Source organism: Rhinolophus hipposideros, assembly GCF_964194185.1.
Source record: "Rhinolophus hipposideros genome assembly, chromosome: 19".
Lineage (NCBI taxonomy): Eukaryota > Metazoa > Chordata > Mammalia > Chiroptera > Rhinolophidae > Rhinolophus > Rhinolophus hipposideros.
Window position 1 is genome coordinate 28,796,735 of NC_138065.1, and position 27,375 is coordinate 28,824,109.

General features: G+C 46.1%; 1 protein-coding gene across 1 annotated transcript; it reads left to right on the forward strand.

Annotated features, from left to right (window-relative positions):
- The first annotated feature begins 13,038 nt into the window (after positions 1–13,038).
- On the forward strand, positions 13,039–17,134 carry BTG2 (BTG anti-proliferation factor 2). Its single transcript, XM_081025452.1, has 2 exons — positions 13,039–13,294; positions 14,605–17,134. The coding sequence occupies exons 1-2, from the start codon at positions 13,141–13,143 to the stop codon at positions 14,937–14,939; spliced, it is 489 nt and encodes a 162-aa protein (XP_080881578.1). The 5' UTR covers positions 13,039–13,140; the 3' UTR covers positions 14,940–17,134.
- The last annotated feature ends 10,241 nt before the right edge of the window (positions 17,135–27,375 follow it).

Below are 27,375 nucleotides of genomic sequence, written 5' to 3' on the forward strand. Positions count from 1 at the left end.
TGGAACTGTTCATACATTGGTCCCCTTCTAATGTGCAGAGGGTTTTGGCCCTAGTTGACACTGGCGCAGACTACAGTCTCGTTTATGGGAACCCAGAACTGTTCCCCAGAGCAGCAATCTGCTTGATGGCTATGGGGGAAAGACTGTGACTTTGAAAGCTGTTTCCTTACCACTGGGTATAGGAAGGCTTCCCCCTCATACCTACACAGTGTATGTCTCCCCCGTCCCAGCATATATTCTAGGGGTGGACGTGCTACATGGCCTCAGTGTACAGACGTCGGTAGGAGAGTTCCGACGCTGGGGTCTGCCTTTGAAATGGCAGGAGATATCAGATGCCTGCTATGACTGTGCCATCTGTGCCCAGGACAGCCCCCAAAGGCGGAGGCTTCCCTGGGAGACACAGCAGATTACGCGAGGGAGGGTGCCCCTCACTCACTGGCAAGTGGATTACATTGGACCCCTGCCTAACACCCTCAAAGCTGTGTACATGTTCACAGCAGTGGACACTGCTCTGGAATTGATGTTTGCTTGGCCGTGTCTGGCTGTGGATCAGCAACACATAGTGGTCACTCTTACATAGCTGTGCGCCCTCTATGGGCGCCCCCAAGTCATTGAAAGTGACAGGGTTACTCTTTTTACAGGGCAAAAAGTGTAGCGATGGGTTACCACGATGGACGTGCAATGGTTGTTTCATACCTGTACAATCCACAAGCAGCTGGCATGATTGAACACCACAATGGCCTTTTGAAGCAAGGCCTCCGGGTGTCAAAACACCCTACCACAATGCAAGACTGGGCCTCGTGTCTATGGGACTTCCTGAGAGTCCTGAATGAGAGACCACGGAAGGGAGGACCGGCACCAGTACAAGCTCTGCTACATCGAACAGCCGCTCCCATTCAATTACAAGTTACCACCAGTGAGACTCTGTTAAAGCCAGGCTACGGCAGAAATGAAAACATTTTGCTGCCAGCACCCACATGCTTGAAAGCAGGGGAATGGCAGCAATGGACTTGGCCCTGGCAGGTCAAAAGCTTCCACTATCGGTGGTTGGGCCTGATAGCCCCATGGGGGGCTGGTTTGACCCATGATTTGCAAGTGATGCCAGTGGTGGTGCCTGAGTGGCCACCGCAAGTGACTGTAATATACGGAGGAACCGATACCGGGATGATTTTGCGGGGAACCTATGTGTTCTCTCTATGGCCTATTTTGGGGGCCCCTCTTCTGCTACATGTTGAAAATATGCAAGGGACCCCAAGCACTGCCATGAAGGTCTGATACCACAAACCGGGAAAGGTGCCAGTAGAAGCGACCCTCCTTTCCCAGGACAAAAAGCTAGCGTGTATCCTCCCAGATGGAAGGGATTTGCCATTGTTGGTTCCTATGACTACTTCTTTCCAGCCATAGGTGCCTACGGGCTAATACGATAGTGGATTGGGCCCACACTTTTAACTGTGTGGCGAACTAGTCAGCTTGTCAGATCAGCACGGAACTGCCCATTAGCTCAGCCCCAGGTTGCCTCGGAAAATTCACTACTCCAGGTGGCAACAGCTGTATAAGTAGACATCAGGGGACACCTCATGGGACATTATTTAAACTGAACTAAAACTTATTTCTCATGGGTTGGGTTCCTGGCACAGGGCCCCTGTAAAAGACGCTGGTTGCGTGGAGTGTGAGGCGGGACCCTGGAAGGGTTGAGTGTAGGGACAGAGTCCCAGAGAACAGTTTCCAGGTCTCACCCTCATGTGGAAAGGTGCTGGCTCGGTTATTAGATGGCCATCAGCTGTAACCGGTTAGCCATTAGCTACTAATATAACTGTTATGGCTACGCTGGCAAGGTGGTTGGCAGAGAAGCAGATGGCGGGTTGTGGATCGTGTGGAACCTGCTTTCTGTATCTGCAACCCAGCTGCCAGCGGGAATATAGTGGTATGAACACCACTGTCCATGGCTCCATTGGTGTTCCTTTTCGGCCTCACCATATACTGTGTCCACCCGCTGAGAGCGGGACCAGAGACCCTGCATTACACTGATACTAAATGCCAACTGAGAATAATTTTAGATTCCTCAGCTCCAATATTCCAACATAGGGATTCACATCATAAATTCCTCCTTGAGTTCAGTGTGTGTGTGTGTGTGTGTGTGTGTTCTCTTTCTGTATCACTTGCGTGGAGATAATTAATTCAACCAAATTCATTAAAGGTTCACTGAACACATACTCTGTGCTGAGGGCCAAGGTATGTGCTAGGCACTGAAATACATATGTGTTATCTGGTCTCTGCCTTCGAGGAATCCCAGTCTCACAGGTCTACACAGTGAACCATAACACCAGGATATGCGCTTATAGAATTATAAACAAAGAAGAAAGCGATTAATTGCATTGTTGTTTTTTGGTGGGGGTGGGGGTCGGTGAATCTGGAAAGGCTTCACACAGGAAGCAACACAGAAGCCTAGTCTTAAAGGATGAGTAGGCTTTTTGAGGGGCAAAGAAGTGGACTAACAGAATTCCAGGCAGAGCAAATAATATGAGCAAAGGCACTGTGATACTGAAATGCAAAGTGTGTGTTTGAGAAACTCTGAGAATGGGGTTCACTGTTGAAAGTTGGACCACATTATAAAGGCCATGAGGCCCAACTACGAATTTGAACTTCCTCCTCTAGGGAACCTCAAAGGTTTTTCAGTAGTAGAGAGACAAGGTAAATCTGTGGTTAGAAGGAATTCTGACAGCAGAGTATGGACTGAGGGAAGGGCATGAAGGGGAGTAGTCTAGGAAAAGAGACCACTTAGGAAACTGTCATAATTGTCCAAGAAATATCTGATGGCAGGTCGCTTTAGTGATGCTGAGTAGAAGCTATTTCAAAAGGATTGATAGGACTGGGCCTCTAGCTGGATATGGCGAATCAGCTCAGGATGTAGGCCTCCTGGATATCTGTCTCCAAATCAGTTGATCTGCAATACAGCTGGTGGTCACAATTTAAGCCCCAAGTGTGGACCATAGATCACAGGTTAAGGAAGAGACAGGGTGGATCACTCTCATTACAGATAAACAAACTGAGGTGACTCCCAGTCTGGCCACCATGTTTGTTCCTCTGAACCATATGGATCAGATGCTTGGCCTCCCCTGCCTCTCAGCCATGATGCAGTTGAGAAATAAATACCTTAGGCCTAGAGCCAAGAGACCAGAGGTAGGAAACTGCAGTACCTCTTCTTTAGATTCTTCCTTGTTTCCCCTTTCCTGGGTTTGTCTTTTTCCACACTTTGGTCCCCACCCCAGGGGCGGGTCTCTGATGGTCACAGCTGTGATACCAGCTTCCTGCCAGCCCCAGACACTCAGCCCAGGCGGCCCAGCCCCAATACGCCTCTGCCAAAACAACATCTGGGGAAGCTCCAACAGTCTCAGGCCTTTTCTCTTGTTTCCTGTCTGGAGATGAAGAGGTTTATCCTGTGCTCCTGAGAGTGAGGATGAGGAGGGTTTACAATGTGTCTATCCTCTAAATTTGGGAAAGAGGCAATAAATTCAGCTTCAGATCTGCTACTGCCCCAAGGCTATGTGTCTCCTGTTGAGTTTCTGAGCACTTTAGTCACACCTCCTAGTACCACTAGAGAAAGCCTGGAGGGTGAAGTTGGGGGAGGTCCCATTCTTGCGGGGGGGGGGGGGGGGGGGCCCAGCATAACCGACCTTAACAGATAGTTCCCATACTATAATACTCCTAGGGAATCACAGAAGCAAGAAATACATCACTGGGAACCTTTGCAGGCAAATATTAGCCATCTCTCCACATGTCTTTCCTCCCCTAGTTCCTACCTTGTCTCTAGTCACTCTTTCATACACCCTCAGCCATCCTGCCTTCCTTTGCCCTGTCCTTTCCACAGGGCCAGGCTGGCAAAGGAGGTGAGGACAACTAAAACATTCCTCTGCCGTGGACGCTAGTGGGTCAGTAGGACACAGTGGCTGAGAAGCAACCCTCAGGGAATAGCTGTCTTTAGGAGAGCAGATTCCCTCCCTAGTTGGCACCTGACATATAGTCAGCCTCAGTTACAAATCTGATGAATTAAACGATACTCCTGCTCTCCCTCCCAATGGAAGGAGAGTGAGTCTGTATGGCCAACATGATGCAGGATAAAGTGGGGAGATGAAAAGGTGAGTTTGGGGAGCACAAAGCAGGCCCTAAGAGCCTGAGTCCAGAAGCCTGGAGGCCTCAACCCTCCAATAATGGAGGTCACCTTGCCATCTCCTGGCTGGTCCCTGAAAACAAAAATGGTAGCTTCTTGCCTACTACCACCCACCCCCAACACTCTGAATCTCATGGCTCTAATGGGTGAGCCTCCCTCTGTCACCCTGGGTTCAATTGTCTCCAAGGCCCAGCCACAACTAAATCCTGACTCCTTCTCCTCACACTGGTCACTGCCTGAGGTGCAAATGCTCTCCTCCCCACACCACTGTACACTTGCTCACTACTAATCTGACTCCTGCCACGCTCCCTTCCAAACCCTTTCCTTGGGCCTTCTTTGGATCCAGGAAAGCCCTCTGCATCCTCAACCCCTCCAAGCATTTTCTCCACCTCCTGACCTTAAGTGAAACTGGCTGTCGCCTGAGAGCTCTCTCAAGAGGAGCTTGTTTCTGTCACACCTACTTCCCTCAGGTCCATGAGGCAGGGCAGAGTCTTCCTTGCTCTGCATGACCTCTTCCAGACCACCACTCCCCATTGCCTTCTCTAAAGTTAATTTTGTCCCACTGTACCATCATCTTTGACCCTCCTGATCACCCCTTCTCACTAACCAAAGATCTTGCCTTTACAAGCTTCACAGCCTGTCTTTCTATCTCAAACTCCTGCCACTACCTGAGAAAACATCCAAATCTGTGCGAGCAGCTGAGCTCGTTCTGCCCCCTGGGCGCTCAGTCTCCTGACTCTATGTCACCAAGTGACCTCTCCTGTTTTCAGCCTCCAACCTCCATCCCAGGCAGGTGCTCCAAAACTTACCACTGTATCTCCAGAGACTGGCCCCCAGGGGAACTTGATAAATATTCCCCAAGTAAGTGAATTAATGGATTAGCAAGTGAATGAATGAAAGAATGAATGAATAAAGCAAGTGTCATAAGACGGGAGTCTGGCATAATGGAAAGAACACTAGATGGGAGCAGAGGATGGGGGCTGTGTACGGAGGGGCAGAAATCTAGGTTCCAGTCCTTGTCCTGCCACTAAGTAGCTGTGTGACTTTGGGCATCTAGTCCCATTTTATGACCTCATTTTCTTCATCTGAAAAACTATAAATTCTATGTAGGTAATTTCTGACAACCTCGTTTCTGACAATAATAAGAGCTATGTTTTATTGAGTACCTATGATATTTAGGCATTGTGCTAGATGTTCTCTGTATGTTACTACTTACCATGTTTCCTCGAAAAGAAAACCTAGCCGGACAATCAGCTCTAATGCATCTTTTGGAGCAAAAATTAATACAAGACCGGGTCTTACATTATATACGACCCGGTCTTATAGTAAAATAAGACCTGGTATATATATGTTATATTATGTTATGTAATGTTATATTATATTATATTAAAAAGACCCAGTCTTATAGTAAAACAAGACCGGTTCTTATATTTATTTTTGCTCCAAAAGACACATTAGAGCTGATTGTTGGGCTAGGTCTTATTTTCGGGGAAACACAGTATCTATCTAATAACTCTGTGAAGGACATATTATCCCCATTTTAAAGATGAAAAAATTGAGGACAAGAGAGATCAGTGATTTGCTTTGTCATAAAATGATAGGTGGCAGATTAAGGATTAGAGTCCAGGTTGGTCAAAAAAGGCAAGTATGTCTAAATGACTCTCATGTCTTGAGATGAAAAAGGCCTTGTGTTTAGAGGGACTACTGTGTGCTCTTTTAAAGTAGGCCTCTGGTTATTGAAGGTCTCTCTGAGGAGGCAGGGAGCTGCCTTCAGAAATCTGGCTGGGTCAAGGCCTCACTTGACCTCTTTGTGTGGGGCTGCTCCCCATCTATTCAGTTTTGCCAGCAATTGTGAATCAGGTACTATGGCTGGCAGAGGAGGCTGGTGGGAGAATCACTGTAGGGAATGGGTAGCTCATGGTGTTTGGGCGGATATGTCAGGTAACTGTGGGCTTGGAGCTTTAAAAGTGCCTCTGAGACAGGATGTGCTCAGTGTGGGGTTCACAGCCCCTGCATCAGAATGGCCTCGGTTCTTATTAAAAATACAGATGCCCAGATCCCACCTCACTACTGAATCAGAATCCCAGGGAGAAGAGGATTGATCTGAATTTTTACCAACCTTCCCAGGTGATTTGAATTACTGTCCTAAGCAGTCTCATCATGCAGGGACTGAAAGCTGGGTGAGAGGTAAAATGCTATAGACAATGGGAAGTCATTGAATGTTTTTAAAGCCAAAAAGTGACATAATTAGGATATTATTCAAGAAAAATTATGCTGGTAAGCAGTCTTCAGCATGGATTAAAGTGAGGAGGGCAGAATACCAATGAGTATTATGCCAATAGTCTAGAGTGGACAGAAGGACTGGGGGAGGGAGGACAAGAGACAAAAGCAGGAAAGATGTTGCAAACATAGAGAGCAAACATAGGCTCTCTAGGCCTTGGCAACTGATTATCAGGGATAGGGTTAAAGATATCTGCCAGCTTGTGAGACTGGTGAGCCTGGTGGCTAGAAAAAGAAGGGTAACACTATTGTGAGAGAGAAAGAAATAAGAAGTGGAAAGAAGGGAGAAAAGTATCTTGATTTGATACATGTTGAGATTAAAATACCAGAAAAATATTTCAAAGATGTCCAGTTCTCAATTGGAGAAAAAAAAAGTTGGGAGCTCAGTAGTAAAATTAGGGTTAGAGATGATGGCTTGAGATTTACTCTGTATCAGGAGATGCAAATTCAAATATCTCCAGGATCAAGACAGGTAATGCAAATGAGGATTATAATAATAATAATAATAAAATACGAGGTCTGACAATTAAGTTCGCAAACTTTTTGCAACGATGTTGCTAACTTTTTTTGATATCAGAGGGATTATTCATTATGAATTTGTACCAACTGGACAAACTGTTAACCAAGTTTATTATTTGGAAGTGCTGAAAAGGCTGAACAAAAAAGTTAGACAAAAATGACCTGAGCTTTTTGCCAACAATTCATGGCTCTTGCATCATGGCAATGCGCCAGCTCACAGAGCACTGTCTGTGAGGGAGTTTTTAGCCAGTAAACAAATAACTGTGTTGGAACACCCTCCCTACTCACCTGATCTGGCCCCCAATGACCTCTTTCTTTATACAAAGATAAAGGAAATACTGAAAGGAAGACATTTTGATAACATTCAGGACATCAAGGGTAATATGACAACAGCTGTGATGGCTATTCCAGAAAAAGTTCCAAAATTGCTTTGAAGGGTGGACTAGGCGCTGGCGTCTGTGCATAGCTTCCCAAGGGGAGTCCTTCACAGGTGAGTGTAGTGATATTCAGCAATGAGATATGTAGCACTTTTTCTAGGATGAGTTTGCGAACTTAATTGTCAGACCTCATATATCCATGATACAGGGTAACCACCACTTGGTCTCATCAGGGATGCCATAGAGTGGTGGGGATTGTGATTAACTGAAGAACACACTCCTTGTCCTAGGTGCCAGTCAAGGCTGAGCAGGCATGTGGGACCAATGTTAACAGATATTCTGGTTTTTAAGGAGAAATCATAATTCAAGGTTTTTTAAATATGATACTTAGTTAAATGTTAACTAATCTTAAAAATTTTTAAACACTATACAGACCAAATAATACATATCGGTGATTGAGTCAGCTCTTCCTCACAAGCCTCCAATTTGTGACATCAGATCCACACAGATGGGATTCAGGAGAGAATTGAGCAAACTGAGAAGAAATCGAGGTACTGTGCCATGGAGAATTAGGACCATCCCAGGCTCCCAGGCTTGCCTGTGGTGGGCCCAGGGCTTTGAGCGGCCCTGATTTTTTTTTCAGCCATTGGATATATGATGGCCTTTCATGTTGGTGGGAGCAAATGGAGCCTGCATCTGCCATGGCTATTTCTGCTCATCACCTTGGAATCATGTGAGCAGCCACTGAGGTTCTTCTACTTTCCAGGTTAGATGCACCTTGGGAGGGAGCCTGCAGCTTTTATCCCACCCCCTCTGTGGTTGTTTTCATCCCCATGTAAAGATGCCTGGCTGGAGCAGACATTGTGTTCAGCACACTCTAGATGCTCATTTTCCTATCAGGAGGTTCTGTTGCCTAATTTATGCAGCTTTTGTACGACTGAATCTATTTTTATTTTTATCTTCAGAGCAACTGATGGAATGTGTTACTTTTTAGCTTTCAGGTTCTCAGAAATGGTTCTTAGGGACGTAAAAATTTTTGTGACCTGGATATTAAAAAGCCCTTTGCACATTTATATTTTACCAAGTTTTCCTTTAGTCAAGATGCGCGATTTTCCACTTCCCTCAACCCCAGTCATCTTTGCATTATCTATTTCTGTCCCTGTCTCAGTTCACTTTGGGATGGGAGAACAAGGTTAAAGACAGAAATTTGTAAAATAGCTAACATCCCTACTTTCTTATACTCTTCATTAATAGGTTTTATGGACAATGTTATTTTCTTCTGTCCTTGATTCCTGTTCCTCATTCTAAAGAATCACTCCCAGACTGGTTGGCCTAGAGCCTATCTTGAAAAGTACAACTTTATGTGAAGATGATAGGGAACCCTGAAAGATGTTTGGACATTGCCCAGACATGCTTGCAAAGAGTTGTGAGTATATTTAGCAGTCTTTCCACCTAGATTAGGAAGTGAGGAAGAGGTGTCTGGTCCTCCCTGGGTGATGCTGTTTATCAGTTCTGGGCAGCCCAGCAAGGTTGTCACCAATGAGGTCTGAAAAGAGAAAAGATCGAATTAGCATCTACAACAGCCATACTCAGACATACTCTGCCAAAATGTACTCTCCCCTCCAAAATACACACACCACCAAAACACCCACACTTGACAAAAAATGACATCCTTCAATATATACTGTTATAAGTTCATGTTAACATATACAAAAATATATCCATAGTCCCTCCTATCCACAAACATCAGAGCACAGATACATATTTAAGTATGTACACCACTTACTCAAATATATATACTGCCCTCCCTCCCCATTCTCTCTCTCTCTCTCTCTCTCTCTCTCTCTCTCTCTCTCTCTCTCTCTCTCTCTCTCTCTCTCTCTCACACACACACACACACACAAACCCCTACTAAAACTACACACTTTGCAGTGTAGGAGTGAACTGATATTATCCTCCTAGAATATCTTAGCCCAGCCTCTACCTACACGTCAGCTTTACTCAACCTCAGGTTTCTATGTGTAGTCAGGTAACTGGGAGGTAACCTTGGCAACCAAGCCAAGATCCTGCAGGCCCATGAGGGTTCTGGGAAAGACAGGGTCACATACAATGCTCCTGATTGGGAGTAGAGGGCAAGGCGGGTGTGATGACCCCATAGACAGGGCCAGAGATGAGACCTAAGGAGAGGAACCCCATTCTGGGTGGGGATTTGGTTTGAGGAGGGCAGTTTGGGATGCTGTGGGTTGCTCTAGAGTAGACCACACAGGTGAGCATCCAGGGGAGCCAGTGGTCAAGGTCTCATGACACAGAAGTTTCTGGTACTGATGAAGCATAAACTTATATCCACCCTCACCCCACCACTACCTACCCACTTGGAGTGGGTGGAGTCACAGATTAGTCCAGTGTATCAGGGCATTTAATGTTAAAAATGGAACTCAAGGCCCTTGGGGGAAGGAAAAAAGATGAATGCGGAGGAAGGTTAGGGGGACGAAGGGGAAGAAGAGGAGCAGAAAGAGCAGGAGGGGAGGGAGGGATGTTCAAATTACTCCTTGGCTATGCCAAGGAAAGGGAGGCAGCAGGTAACACAAAGGGGCAAAGAAGTGAAATCTGGACTTTTGACCTTCTAAGGATCTTGGTCCTAGCAATTTAAGGGCAATACGAGAAAATTTCAAAAATAATTTGGACTACTATAATGTATTTGGCCTTATAAGAAAGTTGAGTTGAGAATCCAATACTGAGTTGGGTGCAAATACACTGTATAGTGACTTGGGAACTTTGACTGTGGGGTAAATTAAGTTTCATCTCCCTAGGCTTATGTGAAAAAAAGGAAAGAGGATGAGGAAGGAGGGGGAGTGCCTTCTGGTTCTTATGGGCTATCTGTGCTCTATACAAAGTTCAGGAACTAATCACCAGTGATGAAGCTATAACACACCCTAGGTATGGGGAGAAGGATGGGTATAATGTCTCCTTACTCCTGTCCCAAAAATACACATTATTCCCTCTACCCCAATTCAATGCATCATCATATGCAATAACAGCTTGTGGGACCCTGAGGGACGATGGGCCATTGTAACAACAACATGAACTTCTTAGTCCAAGCTGAAGTCAGCAGATCTGGTCCTAGTCCTGGCTCTACTGAGAACCAACTGTGTAACCTAGTGAGTGATACAAAAGTCTACATAAGGACAGAGTTCTATTTCCTGAGGCAAAAAACTGGTGATGTCAAAATACGTTTTTCATCAATTCTGGACTAAAGCAAGGCCCAGACACCAGATTTCTGTAAACAACATACCCAGGAAGATGTTAAAGTTTTCAGACTTAAGTGCTGAATGATCCTGTACACCTGTCTGTTCCTTGACCTGTTTCCCTGACTTCTTTGGTGGTTGACCTTGGTCAATTCTGGTCTTGCTGACACCAGGTCTCTTTGGTTTGATGCTTTCTAGGTCATCTTGTTTTCAGTTCCAGCCTTGTTTCCTGTAACAATTTGTTTCCTCCCTCAATGAGTAGAATAAGAGTCTCATCCGGCCCGATACATACAGCTTTGGGGAGGAGCCAGTGAGGAGGCCAGCTAGATGTATTCAATGCCAAATATGAGAATTCCAGGGCATTTTGATGAGTATGTGAAGCAGTGGAGCAAGGTATTTGAAACCTGAACTGTCTTCGAAATGTAGGATGTCTGAACATAACAACCTGTTTTCAAACAGCTTGCAAACTGTGGAGACAAGATGTCAACCTCTAAAAAGATCACTAACAATACCAAACAATATAAATGCCAAATGGGTGGTATGGCTAACATTAATTCTGTAGTGGGAGAAAGGTCAGCACAGGTTTTTAAGGTGGAAGACCAAGCTTAAAGTGTGCCTTCAAGAGTGTGGGGGATTGGGAGAGGTAGGAAGAAGGCAGTGAGGAATCTAAGATTATCATACGAGCCACAGTGCTGCAAGGCCAGGCACTTTCAGGCATGCATGGATTGGGCAAAATGTTGAGGGCTCTGGTTTGCAGAGTGGTGTGATGCCTAGAGAACAGTAAGGAGAGTGACCCTGGAGCACAAAGTGGCAGAAACCTAAAAAGGCATATGGGGCCAAATTATGAAAGATCTGAACAATTAGGCAAAGAAGTCCAGACTTAATAACATAGACAAATGGCGGAGGGGCTGTCTCAGATGATCTGAGCAAAAGAAGGCAAATGAATGTAGACAGATGATTTGATAGAAGCAACAGGTCTTGTGTCTGGATCTGAAGAACAAAGTATAAAGGAGAAGCCAAGAGTGAGTGTGAGTTTTGTGGGTGGAGTAACTGGGGAAATGATGGTATCTCTGACAGAATGGAGGTCAGGAAGGACCTGGCTTTGGAGAAGAGAAGTAGGCTTAGGCTGATATTGAACTGGTAGCTGGACATCCAAAGGGAGGGGGTAGGAGGAGCAGGATGAAAGAGCACGAAGATAGATTGTGCTGATGTGAAAATCAGTTGTACAAAAGTAAACATCAAAATGAACATACTTAGGATCTCTCTGAGGAAAGAAAGAGAAGAGAAAAGGAATGGACATAGTGAGGGCGTGGAGGGTAGGAAGGCGTGCAGCAAAGGAGGCAGAGAAACCTGGGGTATCCTGTCAAGAAAAAGGAGGGGAGACTTCCTGCAGAAGAAGGTGATTAATGGGGCCCAGAATTCAAGGAAAATAAGAATTTACAGAGACTATTGGGTTTGACTCATTAAACATATATGTATGCCAGCCCCTGGAATATTTATTAGAGGTTATGCCACTAAGCAGACATCCAGGAGTGCCTATGGTGATGCCAGGCTCTGAGCACAGCCCAGTGTGTGGTAGAGGGAGATTTTGAGGCTGGATTCTGCCCTCTGAGGAGCCGATGTTTACAAAAGCTTCAGTCCACAATGAAGAAGAAGGACTAGGGGTGGGGGTGAGAGGAGGGAGAGGAAGAGGGAGTGGGTAGAAAATTGTGTACAGTTGAGAGCACACCACTTACTCAAAAATTTTGGCATTTAAAGCAAAGCAAGAACTAGAAAAATAACTTGAGGGGACAGGAAAGCCTAAACACTCCTCCCACCCCCACCCAACCACCCACCAAATATCTGAGACTCGGATGTTTCTAGGCAAGAGAAAAGACATCAATGTAAAGAAAGAGCAGAATTTGTTGAGGGAGGAGAGATTACTGAGACAGTAAACAGAAGATAGTTCCCAAGAACTAAGAGGAACCCATTCCCACTAGTTAAGAAACACGGCAAAACGGTAAAATGGTGACAAAGCCTCCGGGTGAGTGGTTCTGGCAGTGTGTAGTTGGAAAATGTGGGAGTCAGAAAAGGGGACCGCTTGGGAGAGGTGGTATCAGCGAAGGCTTCTTGGAGGAGGTGGCCTTTAACCTAAGTCTTGAAGGATGGGCGGAAAGGAAAGGTCGGGGCATTCCCAATTTAGAGCAAACTGGGCGACGCTCTCCTCCCCTGCTCTCTTCCGGTCGCTGCCAAGCTCCCCTTTCTCCTCCCGACTTCATAGGTTTGCGCGCGCGTCTCGGGTTCCCAGTACTGACGTCAGCGGGCAATGACCTCAGCGTAGTGGAGAGGGCGGGGGTGGGCCGGTGGTGCCCACCGGACGGGGCGGAGCGAGCCGCGGCCAATGGCTGCGGCCGCCGACTCCCCCACCTCCCATCGCTCTACGAAAAGCGCATCCGGGCGCACTTCCCCCAGAGCTAGAGTCGCGACCGAGCGGTAGCATCGGACGGAGCCCTCTGTACCCCCGGAGACCTCTCACTGCTCCCCGCTGCCGCCCCCGCAAGCCAAGCACGATATGAACCAGGCCGGCTGGACCGGGAAGAGGACAGACATGCTCCCGGAGATCGCCGCCGCTGTGGGTTTCCTCTCCAGCCTGCTAAGGACCCGGGGCTGTGTGAGCGATCGGAGGCTGAAGGTGTTCAGCGGGGCTCTTCAGGAGGCACTAACAGGTGAGCCCACGCCGAGGGGGGCTCCTCGCACCCCGCCACTGAGGCTCGGTTCCCTTTCCTGCCTGGAGCGTCCTTCCTGCCCTCCTAGGACAGGGGTCCCAATGCGAGCAGCTCCAGGACTTGGTTTCCCTCCAGCACGGGGGGCGGCCCGCAGGCCCCCATTCCTTTGGGTTACGTCTCCCTTCCTGGCCCTGCGATCAGGTCTGGTCGGTGGTGGTTCTGGTGGGGCGCAGCGGGCGCAGACCTGTGTCCTGGAGTGCGGTTTCGATTCCCCGGCTTATGCCCCAGAAGAGCGGGTACCTGAGGGTCTGAGTGTGGCCTCATCTCCCTCACTGGACTCTGAGACCCTCCAGGACGCTGCGGGCAATAAATCCCGGCAGAGGAGAGGATCCCTTTGAGAGAAGAAGGCGCACTTGATTGAGCCTTCTCAACAATTCTGGAGTCCAGCCCTGACTCTTCTAGCAGTGTAAGCCGCGCTGTTCCTGGGCTGGTTGTTGACAAGCTCCAAGTTGGAATCCGGGTCCCCTTTGTATTTTCTGGTCCCCTTAGCCATCTGCCACCTATTATGGTGCCAAGAGAGCCTTGTAGATAGTAACTGCTCTGAGGGAATGTGTTTTGGGGTGGGGGCAGCGCGAGACAGGGAGGTGGACGAGAGAGAGATAATCAGCGGCTGGCTAGGGAGAGACCTCTCAGCTGTTTCTGGCCCTTTGGCCAGCAGTGTTGGGCAGCGACAGCCATCTCCAAATGTGCCCACACAGGTTCCGCTGTCTTCTGAGAAACAACATACGTTTCATCAAAACATCCTTTTTTGACTCCTTAGCCAGCCTTGCTAAGTAAGGGTTTCTGACTTTTGAAGGAGGCAGAGGGAACCTTTGGGGCTCAGAATGGGAGGTGCGGTAACTTGCTGTGGCTCCGACCATGATGATCACCTTCATGGCCTTGAAATTTCAGCTGTAGGTCTCCAGAGACCCTGCCTGAACATGCCAGCAAGTCACACCCCTCCTCCTGAAACAGGGAATGTGCCAAAAGCAGTACACTGGCTATAAAGGATTGCCCCAGAATGGTGGGACCCCCTCCCAGTATACACACCCCCCTGTCTGGGATGGGGCGTCTTTCCAGATCTCATAAAATTTATCTGCTACATTGGTGGGGGGAGGTCTCAGGAGGGTCCTGGTAGTCATGACAAAGCACCTTGTTGCTTAAAGTCACTGGGCCCCTTCCTCTCCTTTATCCCATCATCCTGCTTGTGGTAGTAGCAGCCCTGACCCAGCTGCTCTAATCAGGGCACCTCCCCTGTTCTGTGTTCACAGAGCACTACAAACACCACTGGTTTCCCGAGAAGCCATCTAAGGGCTCTGGCTACCGCTGTCTCCGCATTAACCACAGGATGGACCCCATCATCGGCAGGGCAGCCAGCCAGATCGGACTCAGCCCGTCCCAGCTGCACCAGCTGCTGCCCCGAGAGCTCACCCTGTGGGTGGACCCCTATGAGGTGTCCTACCGCATTGGGGAGGATGGCTCCATCTGCGTCCTGTACGAAGAGACCCCACTGGTTGCCTCCTATGGGCTCCTCACCTGCAAGAACCAAATGATGCTGGGCAGGAACAGCCCCTCCAAGAACTACGTGATGGCCGTCTCTAGTTAGCTCCTCTGCTGCCCCCACCCAGCATTCTACTGTACTCATCCTGCTGTCAACAGGCCACTGCATACCTCAACCTGGGAAACTGTATTTTAAATGAAGAGCTATTTATATATATTATTTTTTTAAGAAAAGGGCGGGAAAAACCTAAAGATTTTTTTAAAGAAAACAATCCTTAAAGCGTGCTGCTTGGAAGCAGCCTTCCCAGGTGCCTTTGCAGAGAACTGTTGTGTGCTTGAATCTGGGAACCAGTGTCTGCCTATGGGAGGGGGGAGCGGTTAGGGGTGGGCCCATCCAAAGTGAGGTGGGAAAAGCTTGGCCAGCGCCCCAGGAAGATGTGAGAGGGAGCAAGCAAGGTTAGCAACTGATTGAGAGAGGTTAGGATCTGCCCTGAGGGAAGGAGAGAGGCTGAGTTTAAACCTCTCTCTCTCCCAACCAGGACACCTAAGTCCCTGGCCCCTCTCTTACTCAGGGGCATTCAAGCCTGGACTTAACTCATGTTACCTAATCTTCACTTGTATTTTTCTGATGAGATCCTGGGCAGAGTGATTTCTTCTGTCCTAAGCAGCTTTTCTTGAAATCATGACTTGTTTCTAATCCTATCTTCAGGGGCCTGTAGATATTGCTTCCCAGCCAGGAATCTAAAGCTTTTTGTTTTGTGGGGATCAGGGGTGTAAGGCAGGGGTTGGAGTTTACTGGGGTTGGGCTGGAAGGGTACTCTGCACAAAACCTTTGCTTTGCAATATGCTGCTCTGTATGTGAGTATGTGTGGTGAAAAAACTTGGGTGTGATTTACAATGGAATTTTAGGACCCAAAGAGTATCCACTGGGGATATGTTTTTGGCCAAAACCCTTCTTTTTGGAACCACATGAAAGTCCTGATGCTTCTGCCGTTATCTCTTTGAGAGATGGCTCAAAAGCTACAGGGAACTCCAGGTCCTTTATTACTGCCTTCTTTTTAAAAAGCACAACACTCCTCTCTACCTCTCCCCACTCCTCTTCCTTCTGTTTGGATCACGGAGCTACCCAATTTTCCAGGACAAGAGTTCTCAATCACTGTGCAATATAGCTTCCTAGTCCCAGGAGGGTGTGGAGGAGATTTGGCTCTCAGAACCTCCTGGTGCTCTGGTGGGCGGAGGGAACCATTTCTCCTGCGGTCCTTGGGACTGTGGTTGGCTGGACAGCCTTGTAGGTATCCCTTGGCTGAACAGGAGAAAGCCCCAAGTTCTGCAGGACTACTTGGTATTCTTGTAGGGGTGACACTCAAAACTAAACTTTGGGCACTGTCCCCTCCCCCCCCCCCCCCGCCTCGTGCTCAGAGCACTTCTGGAAGAGGTTGCGGTCTCTCAGTACAATCCAAATTTGTCTGTACACTTGTGCAATATTTATTGTTCTGGGTTGGAAAAGAATGGAAAACTACACTGGGAGGAAATCCCCATCCTTTGGTTTCTCAGTGACAGGTCCTCAGAAGGTCTCGAGTTTTCCAAACCTGAATCACCTTAAAGAGGACATAATAAGGAACCTTCCTCCCCAATCCTGAAGTTCCCCTGCCCACTGCAGTCCTCTTTCCTGTTACTCAAAGGTGCTATTTACCAAACACTCTCCCAATCCATTCCTGCCAGTTCTGCCTCCTTTTCAGCTCTCCAGATTCAAGCTGTTTTCTGAGACCCTGCTTCTAGTCTTTATTGCTTTAAAGGTAACTTGGGGTCTACAGACCCAATAGCTTCTTTTCTGACATGTGGGTTGAAACAAAGCTGTGAATCATTGTAGACTGCATTGTCACATTTTGTCTGCAAACAGGTCCCTGCCTTTTAGAAGCAGCTTCATGATCTCATGCTTAATCTTTTCCCTCTTCTCTTCTTTTTGATGTTCACTTTAAAAACAACAAAATGCCCAGAGCTGGACTGTTGAGCAGGCCTGTCTCTCTTATTAATAAAAATAAATAATAGTGCATTTCTAAGCTATTCTGACAGAAAAGACAAAGGTTACTAATTGTATCATAGTGTTTTTATATGGAAAAATGTACAGCTTTATGGATAAATGTACACTTTTTTTGTTACTTTAATAAAAATGTAGCAGATGAAATTATGTGGTGTAGAGAAGGTAAAAGTCCCACATCGCTAATTTGCATATCCTTCAGATCCAAATCCTATCTTTGTGTCTTCAGTTGCACGCAGAAGATCTATATAGCATGTGGTGAGAATAAAAGAAAAATCTAATTTGTGTTGTAAGGCCATTTCCAAGCACTCCTCTTCCCTAGGAAGTAGCCCCTTATTTCCTTCCTTCAATGCATATTCCAACAGTTCCCTGTGAAAATGCTAGATGGGACAGGGTTCTTGCAGCTGAACACCCTTTAGTCTATTCTAGCCAGGGACCACCTTATGCATCCTCTTCTTGCTAGGCCTTAGTTGTGTTTACACATTCGTTTATTCAGCAAGAATGTATTGTCAGTAAGTGCTGGGGACTGAAAATATTATAGATGATTAAGAGACACAGCCTATTTCTCACAGACTGATATGGTGAACAGGAGACACTTGAGCCCCTTCCCAGGTTGGGGCAGAATTGTTAGGAATTCCTGGTACAGGCTCTCTTGTCCTTTAAGAGGCTGTCATTTTGCTGCCTGCCATTCTTACCAGATAAGAACAGTTGAGCCCCAGGATCTATGCACTGGAGCTGAAGGTGTGACTGCAGGCCAGTGCCATCAGTTAGCTAAAGAGCAGCTACTTGTGACAGCCAACACTGAGCCAAAATTTTGTTACCAATTTCCAATACCCTTTGGCTATATGGATAGGATCTATGCAAGAAAATAAGTCTGTCATCTCTGACTTTTGGGTTCTTTCCATAAGGTTTTGACAGAATTCCCCACCCCACTTACTGGCTCAAGTTTCCACTGAGGAACAAGTACAGTTTTTTTTTTTTTCTTGGCCATGGGTGGACTGTCTTTAAATTTTAAACATGTTGACTCATGAACAATGGCACCCCTCTACCCCCCACACACGTACACTTCATACTTCCATGACCCTCATCAATAAACAGGCAGTTTGACCTATATGTCCTAGGTGGGAAGCCAGCCCTGGAGGCTCTGATATGCTGGGATGGTAGGTAAGCCATGGTATGTGGATTGGGGAAGCCAGCTCATCTGTATTATACATAGAATTGCTTATGGGGATCTACTTGTGTTAAGGAGTTGTTACTTAAAGGAATGGTCCCATTTTCATTTGTAGCTTCTCATACAAATGTCCTAGGCACTCATTTTGTAAAGACCCATTTTTTTGGATATAAGGACCCAAGATTCAGGTTCAATTTTTGCCCATCCAAGAGTACTTACTCTATTATTTGGTACAAAGTCAGCATCTACCTTCTTGTTTCCTAATAGGCCGGCCGCACTCATGAAGGATATTTCATTGTTTAGTAGAAAGCCTGAAATTCAGGGAAGGTTGCCTAGAGGCTAAGGGGACATCGTCACGCACCTCGATCTCCAAGCCACGGAAACCATAGAATGGCAGATTCATCTTGGGAGTGCTCTTGGCTCTTGGCAGACTAATAGCTCCTCAATTCACATGGGAGGGTTCTGTGATCAAGCAATGTGTTACTTGATTTAGATCTGACCAAGTTCAGCAGGGGTGGAGCATGCCCCTTGGCCAGCTGGAATACAGAGTCAGTAGACAGGAACTGCTTACAGAGTTGCAAGTGATGGCTTTATGTGTGTAGGGACTGAGTGTTGGTCAGTCATTCTGCTCCCAGCTCCCCACTTAGTAAACAGTGCCGGCCTGTGAGACCTGTGTTCAGTCAGCTGTTTTTGGATGATAATACACCTCCCAGAGAGTGTAGACAAGGCCCTGGGAGCTGCAGATTAAGGGCCCATCCTGGCTCCTGATAAGGAGGTTTGGGTGGGACTCCTCGATGCTGCAACAAACAAACTCCAAGAGAAAGAAACCCACTTCTGTTAGTCTGACGCCCAATCCTTGAGCAACTTTTGGTAAGAAAAGACAGGCCTCCTGGCTTCCAGTGCTACGGTGTTTCCCTGAAAATAAGACCTAACTGGACCATTAGCTCTAATGCGTCTTTTGGAGCAAAAATTAGTATAAGACCCGGTATTATATTATATTATACCCTATCTTATATTAAAGTAAGACCGGGTCTTATATTAATTTTTGCTCCAAAAAACACATTAGAGCTGATGGTCCAGCTAGGTCTTATTTTCGGGGAAACATGGTAGCACCACAGCCCAACAAAGTGTAGTGCACCAGAGAGAGTTCTGGGCTAGGAGGGAGAATATATGGGTGGTGGTCTAGATTCTTCTTCCTCACTACCTGTGTGAATTTGGACAAGCCCCTCAATTTTCCTGTATCAGAAATTAGGGGGTTGGACTAAATGACTTGTGTTCCTTTCTTCAACTTTTGATTCTAAGTCATCTCCATTATCCTGGCAATCACAGGAGGCAAATTAACACAATGATTATCATTGTTTTCAATTAGTTGAACGGAAAGGGTTTTTGGACTGGGAAGTGCAATAAGTAATAATCTCTTGCTTGCATCACACGCCTGCTTGATAAGGTTTTGGAAACCATAGTGAGGCAGCTGCAAAGAGCTTAGGCGCTCAGACTCTGGTGTCAGGCCACCTGGTAAGGGCAGGTGGGGGTCTCATCAGCTGTACCACCTGCCTATTGGCTGTGAAACCTGGGCCAATATACTTCACCAACCGGGCCTCCATTTCCCCATTTGTAAAAGGGGATTGAGAATAGAACCCATCTCACAATGTTTGTATGAGGATTAAATGAGATCCATAAACTACTTAGAATAGTGCTTTCCACATTTAAGTACTCAATAATTGAGAATTGTAGTTTTAAGTAGAAGTTAGCCTCATCTCTTCAAAGGCTCCAAACTGGTCCCAAGATAAATAAGGACACTCTTGCATTCTGATAACTGGAAGAAAACTGTTATTAAAGTAATAGTTCCTACTAGTGCCTCCAAGGATGGTTATAGTTAATACCATCCAAGGAAGCCTGTGACCTCTCTCATAAAAAGATGATTTTCAATCCTTTGTGTAAATATCTTCACAATCCAAAAGTCCTTCCTAGTGTCACATGTAGCTCCTAATAGGCACTATAAGAATCCGTTGAATGAATGAATTCAAGTCTGACATCTGTCATTCTTGCTGAAATGTACAGGTGTCCTTGCCAGACATCTGATCTCGTTGGCCAAAGAGCAGCTTTGATATGCTGGCTCCATGGTCTCCTTGCAGATTAATACCAAACTGGGCTACGTTGTCATTCACACACAAAGTGGGCAGGAAAGGGATTTTCCACTAACAACTTTGCTTACCTCCATTCTGCTCACCTGTGGAATAACACCTACATGCTCTTCCTTTCCAGAAGAGAGAGAAATGAGGAAGCTGAGAAGAGCAAGTCTGATGAGTTCTGGAGAGTTCTGGCTTTCCATGCAGAGCTGGAAAGAAAAACATTTGAAAAAAAAATAATAATAAAATAAAATAAAAAATAAATAAAATTAAATTAAAAAGAAAAGAAAAGAAAAGAAAAACATTTGAGCTCCAACTAAGAGGCCACCAGGGCACTGGATAATAATCTTATGCAAATGAGTGTACCCCAGATGTGTAGCTAATCCTTTCCCCTGCTTTGATAGAAGCCAGGTTCTCTGGGCCCGCACCAGTTCCAAGTCATTTTGTTCCCAGCTAAGGACTGGCTCTACCATTCCCCACCCCCATCCCATAAACAAGGGCAGGCCTTAATTAAACCCTTGTCCAGTAAACCTGACAAGCTGCCCAGACACATCAGATAAAAGGAGTGAGGCTGAGTGGGTTGGAGCAAGGGTTACTTTATTTACCACAACCGGCAGGGAGGGGCCATTTAAAGTTCCATGGGCACTGGGGGAGCGAGGGCGGGGCCAGGGAACCAATGAGTGAGGATGGCTGGACAGAGGCTGTGCTGAACTTGGAAAGCAAGTTCAAGCCTCCTGAAAAGTGCCCCACTCCTTACCTCTACTCCATTTGGTATCACTGGTCATCCTTGGAGACCAGTAATACCAGATATTGTGATTTTTCAGGAGAAACCTAAAATGCACACTTTTATTTGACATTTCCCTATATTCTAATGATGGTAACTATTTAAAAAAAAAAGTTAAACACTTTTTTTCAAGGACATATCTTCATAGACCCCTGGTTGGTGATGCACTTGGGACCACCTGGGAATGGGGATGTGGGGATTTCTGACCAGCCCCCATACTAGGAGTGAGGCTGTGTCAAGGACATCAATAGCAGGCTGTCACCATGGCCATGGTCTCAGGAAGGAGCACCCAGCATGTTCCTGATAAAACCGAGGGCACAAGTGGGGCCTCTGCTTCTCCTGCAAGGATCCACCTGGAAGCAGCTCACTCCACCCTCAACTGGTATCCATTAACCTGCGCCTGGGACTGCAGCTTCTGGGCCTTTGCTCAAGAAATGCTGTGGGGACAGAACCCCAGAATGCAGTATCCAGGCTCTCGGCCCCCACATAGAAAGGTGCTGGCTCGGGTAGTAAATGGCCATCAACTGTAATCAGATGGCCATCAGCTGTGGCTGGTTGGCCGTCATCTGTAACCCGTAAGCCATTGGCCACTAATATAACTGCTGTGGCTACGCTAGCAGAGAATGGGGGCTAGCAAGAAGATGGTGGCTGGCAAGTGCGGACTGCTGTTAGGATGGTGGGTTGCAGATTATGTAGATCCTGCTTCCTGTGTCTCCAGCCCAGCTGCCAGCGAGAATATAGTGATATGACTCCCCTACCTATGGCTCTGGATGTTCCTGTTTGGCCTTACCGTGTCCTGTGTTCTTATGTGGGGAGCGGGACCAGAGACCTCGCAGGAGATCCCACATGACAAATGCCCTGCCCCACTTCTACCCACCCATTTTTGTCTGGTTAATACTTGTCTCTCAAGACTCAGACCATCTCTTCCAGGTACCTTTCCAGTGACATCTCCCTTTCCCAGTCTGGGATATGTGTTCCCATGATATTCAGTTCTTTCCTCTTTCTGCATCCGTGTAACCCCGAATCTACAGCTAAAATGTGGACCCAGGATCTTTCCAAGCAATGTCTGGTGCTTCATAGGTATTAATGAATATTGGTTGACTGGATGTCAAAGTTATCAAGAATAAGAGGCTAATAGATGAAAGGGTTTTAGTGAGGAGTCCCAGCTCAAAATAGCCAACCTATGGATTGCACCTTCTTAAGAAAACAGTCCTTTAAATCTTGCAGGCTTTTAAGTCTTTAAGCACCTGCTATTGAAATGTAAATACCACTTAGAGAGGGGTGGACATACTTTAAAACATAATGTGGGAGAACTTTAGTTATCAATTAACTTCCTAAGTGGGTTTACCTAGAAGATAATTGCCTGGAGAGAAAAAGGCTGGACGTCTTAGGCAAGGCACTCAAAAGTGGCAGGAAATACTCCATAACTACTGAACACTGATCCTGTCCATAGTAATCCTCCTTCCCACTGTCTGCTTCGGAGGCCAGCTGTGGGGTGGCAAAAATAGCTCTGGGCTTATAAATTGGGAAATAGGGGGTCTATAGAGCTTCAGGTCTGACAATAACTAGTTAATAGATGTCTTTGACATCCTGGACTGGTTCCTTCTCCACTCCGAACCTCTATATTTTCTTTCTTATCTGTAATGTGAATCACTTGTGCTAAATCACCTCTCACTATTCCATTTCTATTTCCAGTTGGACGAAGGAATTCTCTGATTTTTCGGTTCCATTTGTGGCCAGCACACAGCCCTGGTCCTGCCCCTGTCACTCTCAAAATACCACAACAGCCTTCTAATTACTCCACTAGTCTGGGACAAACGAAAATTCCAATTTCATCATGGCTTTCCCTCCCCACAGTCTTTCTTTGCCATTCTGAATTCTTAAGATGGGAATACAAAGCTCTCCCAGTCTTTCCAACCCCACACATGGCCTGTGTCATGGCCTAACCATGCCAGGACCCACCACCTGGTCAATTCTCTCCTATTTACCTTTCCTTGCAGCTCTGCCCACATTTGCCATTGGCCACTAATATAACTGCTAATAAATATCTCTACTCTGCCAATTTTCATAGCCCCAAACTACTTGTAAAAGTACTTTGACACACTTTTTTTCTAGGATATGAGCACCTATTTTGTGCTGAATACTCACTATTGCCAGGCATTCTGCCTGGTGCTTACACAGAGACTCTCTCATGCACACAAGCACACTGTGAGATATTGCTACCTCAAGCTCACAGAAGAGGATAGCAAAGCACCAGTAACTAGAGAGGGAAGTGGTGGACACAGGTTTACAACCTAAATGTGTTTGTCTCCAGAGTCTATGCTTTCCCTTCCCTTGCTGCCTTTTCAGGATGCCTCCCTGAATAATTCCACTTGTTCTCTTTATAAACATTTGTACCTCAGGGCTTTTCAATGTTTATACATGTGCTTTAAAACTGCTCGCATGCCTATCACATTTTTCGTATTCCCAGAGCTTCTAAATAATGTGTATGCATGGTTTATTATAAATAATGTGTATGCATGGTTTATTATAAATAATGTGTATGCATGGTTTATTACTGGTCACACCTTTACAACAAATACAGTCAGCACATCTTCATGTATTGCTTTTGGCTGATGTCTGGTGGCTTTGTAAGCTTGTGTCCCCTCTCCAGCTGTTACCACCTGTGCCCCCATAGCAGGAACCATGGATTCTATTTCTTTTTATACCCCCAGGTGCTGTCCATGACTTGGCCCAGGACAGTCTGAGTACACTGGCTGTTGAATGAAAGGATAGGGTTGAGTAAACTAGCATGCCTACAGGTGGCCATAGAGCAAGTGTCCTCTCCTCACTGTCCCCTTTAGTCCTCCCTACACCAGACCTAAAAGGGAAAGTGCCCTCTTTGGGAGTTTTCTAAGAAGGGGTGAGGGAGCCCTGTGAGCTGAGCCTCCCTGTGTATAAACACAGCTTCCAGCACATGGTCAACACACCAGCAAACATATTTTTGGGTAGATGCTGAGAGTAGGGCTTCATTTGGCCTTCTCAGTTAAGTCTGTTCCACTCTGAACCACAACCTGAAATAATAAGCAATAAGTAGGCAGTTATGGATACAGATCTATATAAATATGTTTGGAAACAAATGGAGACTTATCTTTGAATAAGCTTTCACATAACATTGGCTGGAAAAAAAGTAACAGCAACAACAAAAGAAACCAAAAAGACAGAAGAAAAAAAGAAAAAAACAGGCTCATGCCTCTGGTAAGGATTCTGTTTTCATGCCTGGACCATGGGTTTAAATTTACTTTGTCCGAAGACGATCAGAATCTGGCTGAGAGTGAGGAGGCCATGGAAGGAAGGGCGGCAGAGGCAAAGCCCTCTAGGAGCCTTTCCTTTATGAGTGTTCTTATCCTGGGTCTAGGAAAGCTGGTATTAGAGGGGAAAGATCCCTTTACTGTATGGGGGTGGGGGTGGGAGGATGGGAGTGATGGTACATTTGAGCTGCTCAGCTATTAGTACCCAGCAGCTGGTGGGTGCCAAGAGAAGTGTGGCAATTGAGCAAGCCCTTGAGCCCCTTCCTCCCCACACCCCTCTCTGACTTCTCCCCTGCCTAACTATTCGGTAAACCCTTACTTGGCTTGGGCAGAGTGTTCCCTCACCAGCTGCCTGCTTCTCCAGGTGTTTCCTGAACGCTTTTTGTTTGCTGGCTGGGTGACTGAGGGCTGGTAACCAGTCAGCAATGGCAGCCAGTGTGAAGGAGGCTGGGCACTCCTGTATCTGGAGAGAACCCACCAGAAGCAGCAGCTGCCTCCTGACACCTGTCTTTCTGAGAGTGTGTCCACAGTAACAGGCAAAGGAGGAAAAGGCTTCCTCAACAGAGCAGGGCAAGGGCAAGGGCTTTGAAATGACCAGAGGGGGTCATTTCACAAGGGAGATGTCCAGAAGCTTTCTACCCCAATTCCCCTTTCCCCAGAGGAGAGGGGTAGGGTCAAGGCCTAAAGTGTGGGTCACTCCAGGGACCTCAGTGCAAAGGCCTGGTTGCCCTGGACTCTAATCCCTACATAAAATGGCAGTTGCCTCTTGAGGCAAAAGCCAAGAGTGGGCAGTGGCCATCTTAGTAAAGCCTCCATGTCCTTACCTTAGACCTCAAACTGCTGCACTCTCTGTCTTTACCAACTCTCCCCAACCCCAGCCAGTTGGTGCAAAGACACACTGTCTTGGGTTTCTCCCTGGCCATCTCTTCCCAGAAAGGTAGGGCAGTCTTTGTGGTTCAAGTTTCTCCATTTCAGTTGAAATGATCCACTTATCTGCATAATTATGTCTATGTCTCCCTGGTAGTCTGTTGACCCCCAGGAGCTGGGCTGTGTATTTTGATGCTACATGGTATCTACCGTGCTTGCATAGGGTCTGTCACAAAGTAGGTTCTCAACAATATTGCAAATGAATGAATGGGAATGTCTTTGTTTGTGATGGGCTAAAAGAATAACACAATAATACGTAGCATTAGTGGGCACTCATCATGTATACAATCTCATTAAATCCTCAGAATAACTCTATGGGATTGACATTATTAGCCTGAAACTATACTTGTAGAATCGCTAATCATCAGAGAAATGCAAATGAAAACCACAATGAGATATCACCTCACCCCAGTCAGAATGGCTTTCATCAACAAGACAAATAGTAACAAGTGTTGGAGAGGCTGTGGAGAAAAAGGAACCCTCATACACTGTTGGTGGGAATGCAGACTGGTGCAGCCACTATGGAAGGCAGTGTGGAGGTTCCTCAAGAAATTACGAATAGAATCACCATATGACCCAGCAATCCCTCTCCTGGGTATCTACCCAAAAAATCTGAAAACATTTCTCTATAAAGACATGTGTACTCCAATGTTCATTGCAGCTTTGTTTACGGTGGCCAAGACATGGAAACAACCAAAATGTCCTTCCATAGATGAATGGATAAAGAAGTTGTGGTATATATACACAATGGAATACTATTCGGCATTAAGGAAAGATGATATAGGAGCATTTGTGATAACATGGATGGATCTTGAGAGTATAATGCTAAGTGAAATAAGTCAGACAGAAAAAGCAGAGAACCCTATGATTTCACTGATATGTGGTATATAAACCAAAAACAACAAAAGAACAAGACCAACAAATGAGAAAGAAAAACTCATAGACACAGACAATAATTTAGTGGTTACCAGAGGGTAAGGGGGTGGGGGGTGGGTGATGAGGGTAAGGGGGATCAAATATATGGTGATGGAAGGAGAACTGACTCTGGGTGGTGAACACACAATGGGATTTATAGATGATGTAATACAGAATTGTACACCTGAAATCTATGTAAATCTACTAACAATTGTCACCCCAATAAATTTAATAAAAAAAGGGGAAAAAAAGAAAAAAAAACTATACTTGTAGAGCCTAAGGCTCAGGGAATGTGAAGCAAAGTACCTATAGGCACACCGCTAGTAAGTGGCAGAGTCAGGCTCCAAGTCTGGACCTGCTGAATAAACGAAGAAAAAAATAGAACAGTACCTTCCCCTCGCACCACCCCCCCAAATTTAAGGAAAAACTGGAACCAGATTTTTTCTATTTCTCCCTTTTACCCTTAGGCCTTGGGTCTTCTGGATTTCAGGAACTTTTACACCACGCTTCAGTTCACACTGCAGATAGTCTGTACAAGATGAGAAATCTGGAATATCAGTTTTACACATCTTTTATGCCCAAGTTTAGATTGCCTCTCCTCTGTGAAATCCTTGCCATTTATAGCAGTCTTAAGTGAGTTTTTTATAAAAACCTTCAGAACTCTTATAGGAAGAATTACTGCTCCCATCCTCATTCATGTATGTAATGTTTTGTGCATGTATGTCTTTCATGAATTCCTTTTTTGTTTGTATGTCATATTTCAACTTGAACTTAAGGTCCTAGAGATCCCCTGTGATATTGCTCAATATCCCCCATAGCATCTGAGTCTATGTGGATATGAGTCTGACAGCAAGAAGGACGGGGGGGACCAGGTAGTCCAGTCTAGACACTTGAGTGCCCCCATTCCCCTTGCCCTTTGCCTCTTTCCAGTTGGAGAATCCTGATCCAATAGAGATGGATTAACCAAAGGACTGCTTTATCCTCAGCTGCTGATTTCCCAGCCCTGGTGCAAAACACAGGAACTCCTTGTGTTCATTGTGACCCACTTCCTTTCTTACTGCTCAGGGCAGAGGCTTAGGTCTCAGTAGCTTCTTTTGTTTCAACAAAAGGAAAATAATCTCCCTGTCATAGTCACTGCTTGACCAATAGCCTTTTCCCATGGCACCTCCCAGGTGGGAAAGGAAAAAAAAAAAGGAACACTGATTGTGTCCTGGGATGAGATGCAAAGATACTCAGGAGGGAGGAACAGGATGTAAAGGCACTTATTAAGATTATAGTGTTATTTGAA

Coding starts and splice junctions, on each gene's coding strand:
- BTG2 (XM_081025452.1), top strand. CDS start 13,141: ATGAACCAGGCCGGCTGGACCGGGAAGAGGACAGACATGCTCCCGGAG. Junction 13,295..14,604: donor TCTTCAGGAGGCACTAACAG/GTGAGCCCACGC, acceptor CTGTGTTCACAG/AGCACTACAAACACCACTGG.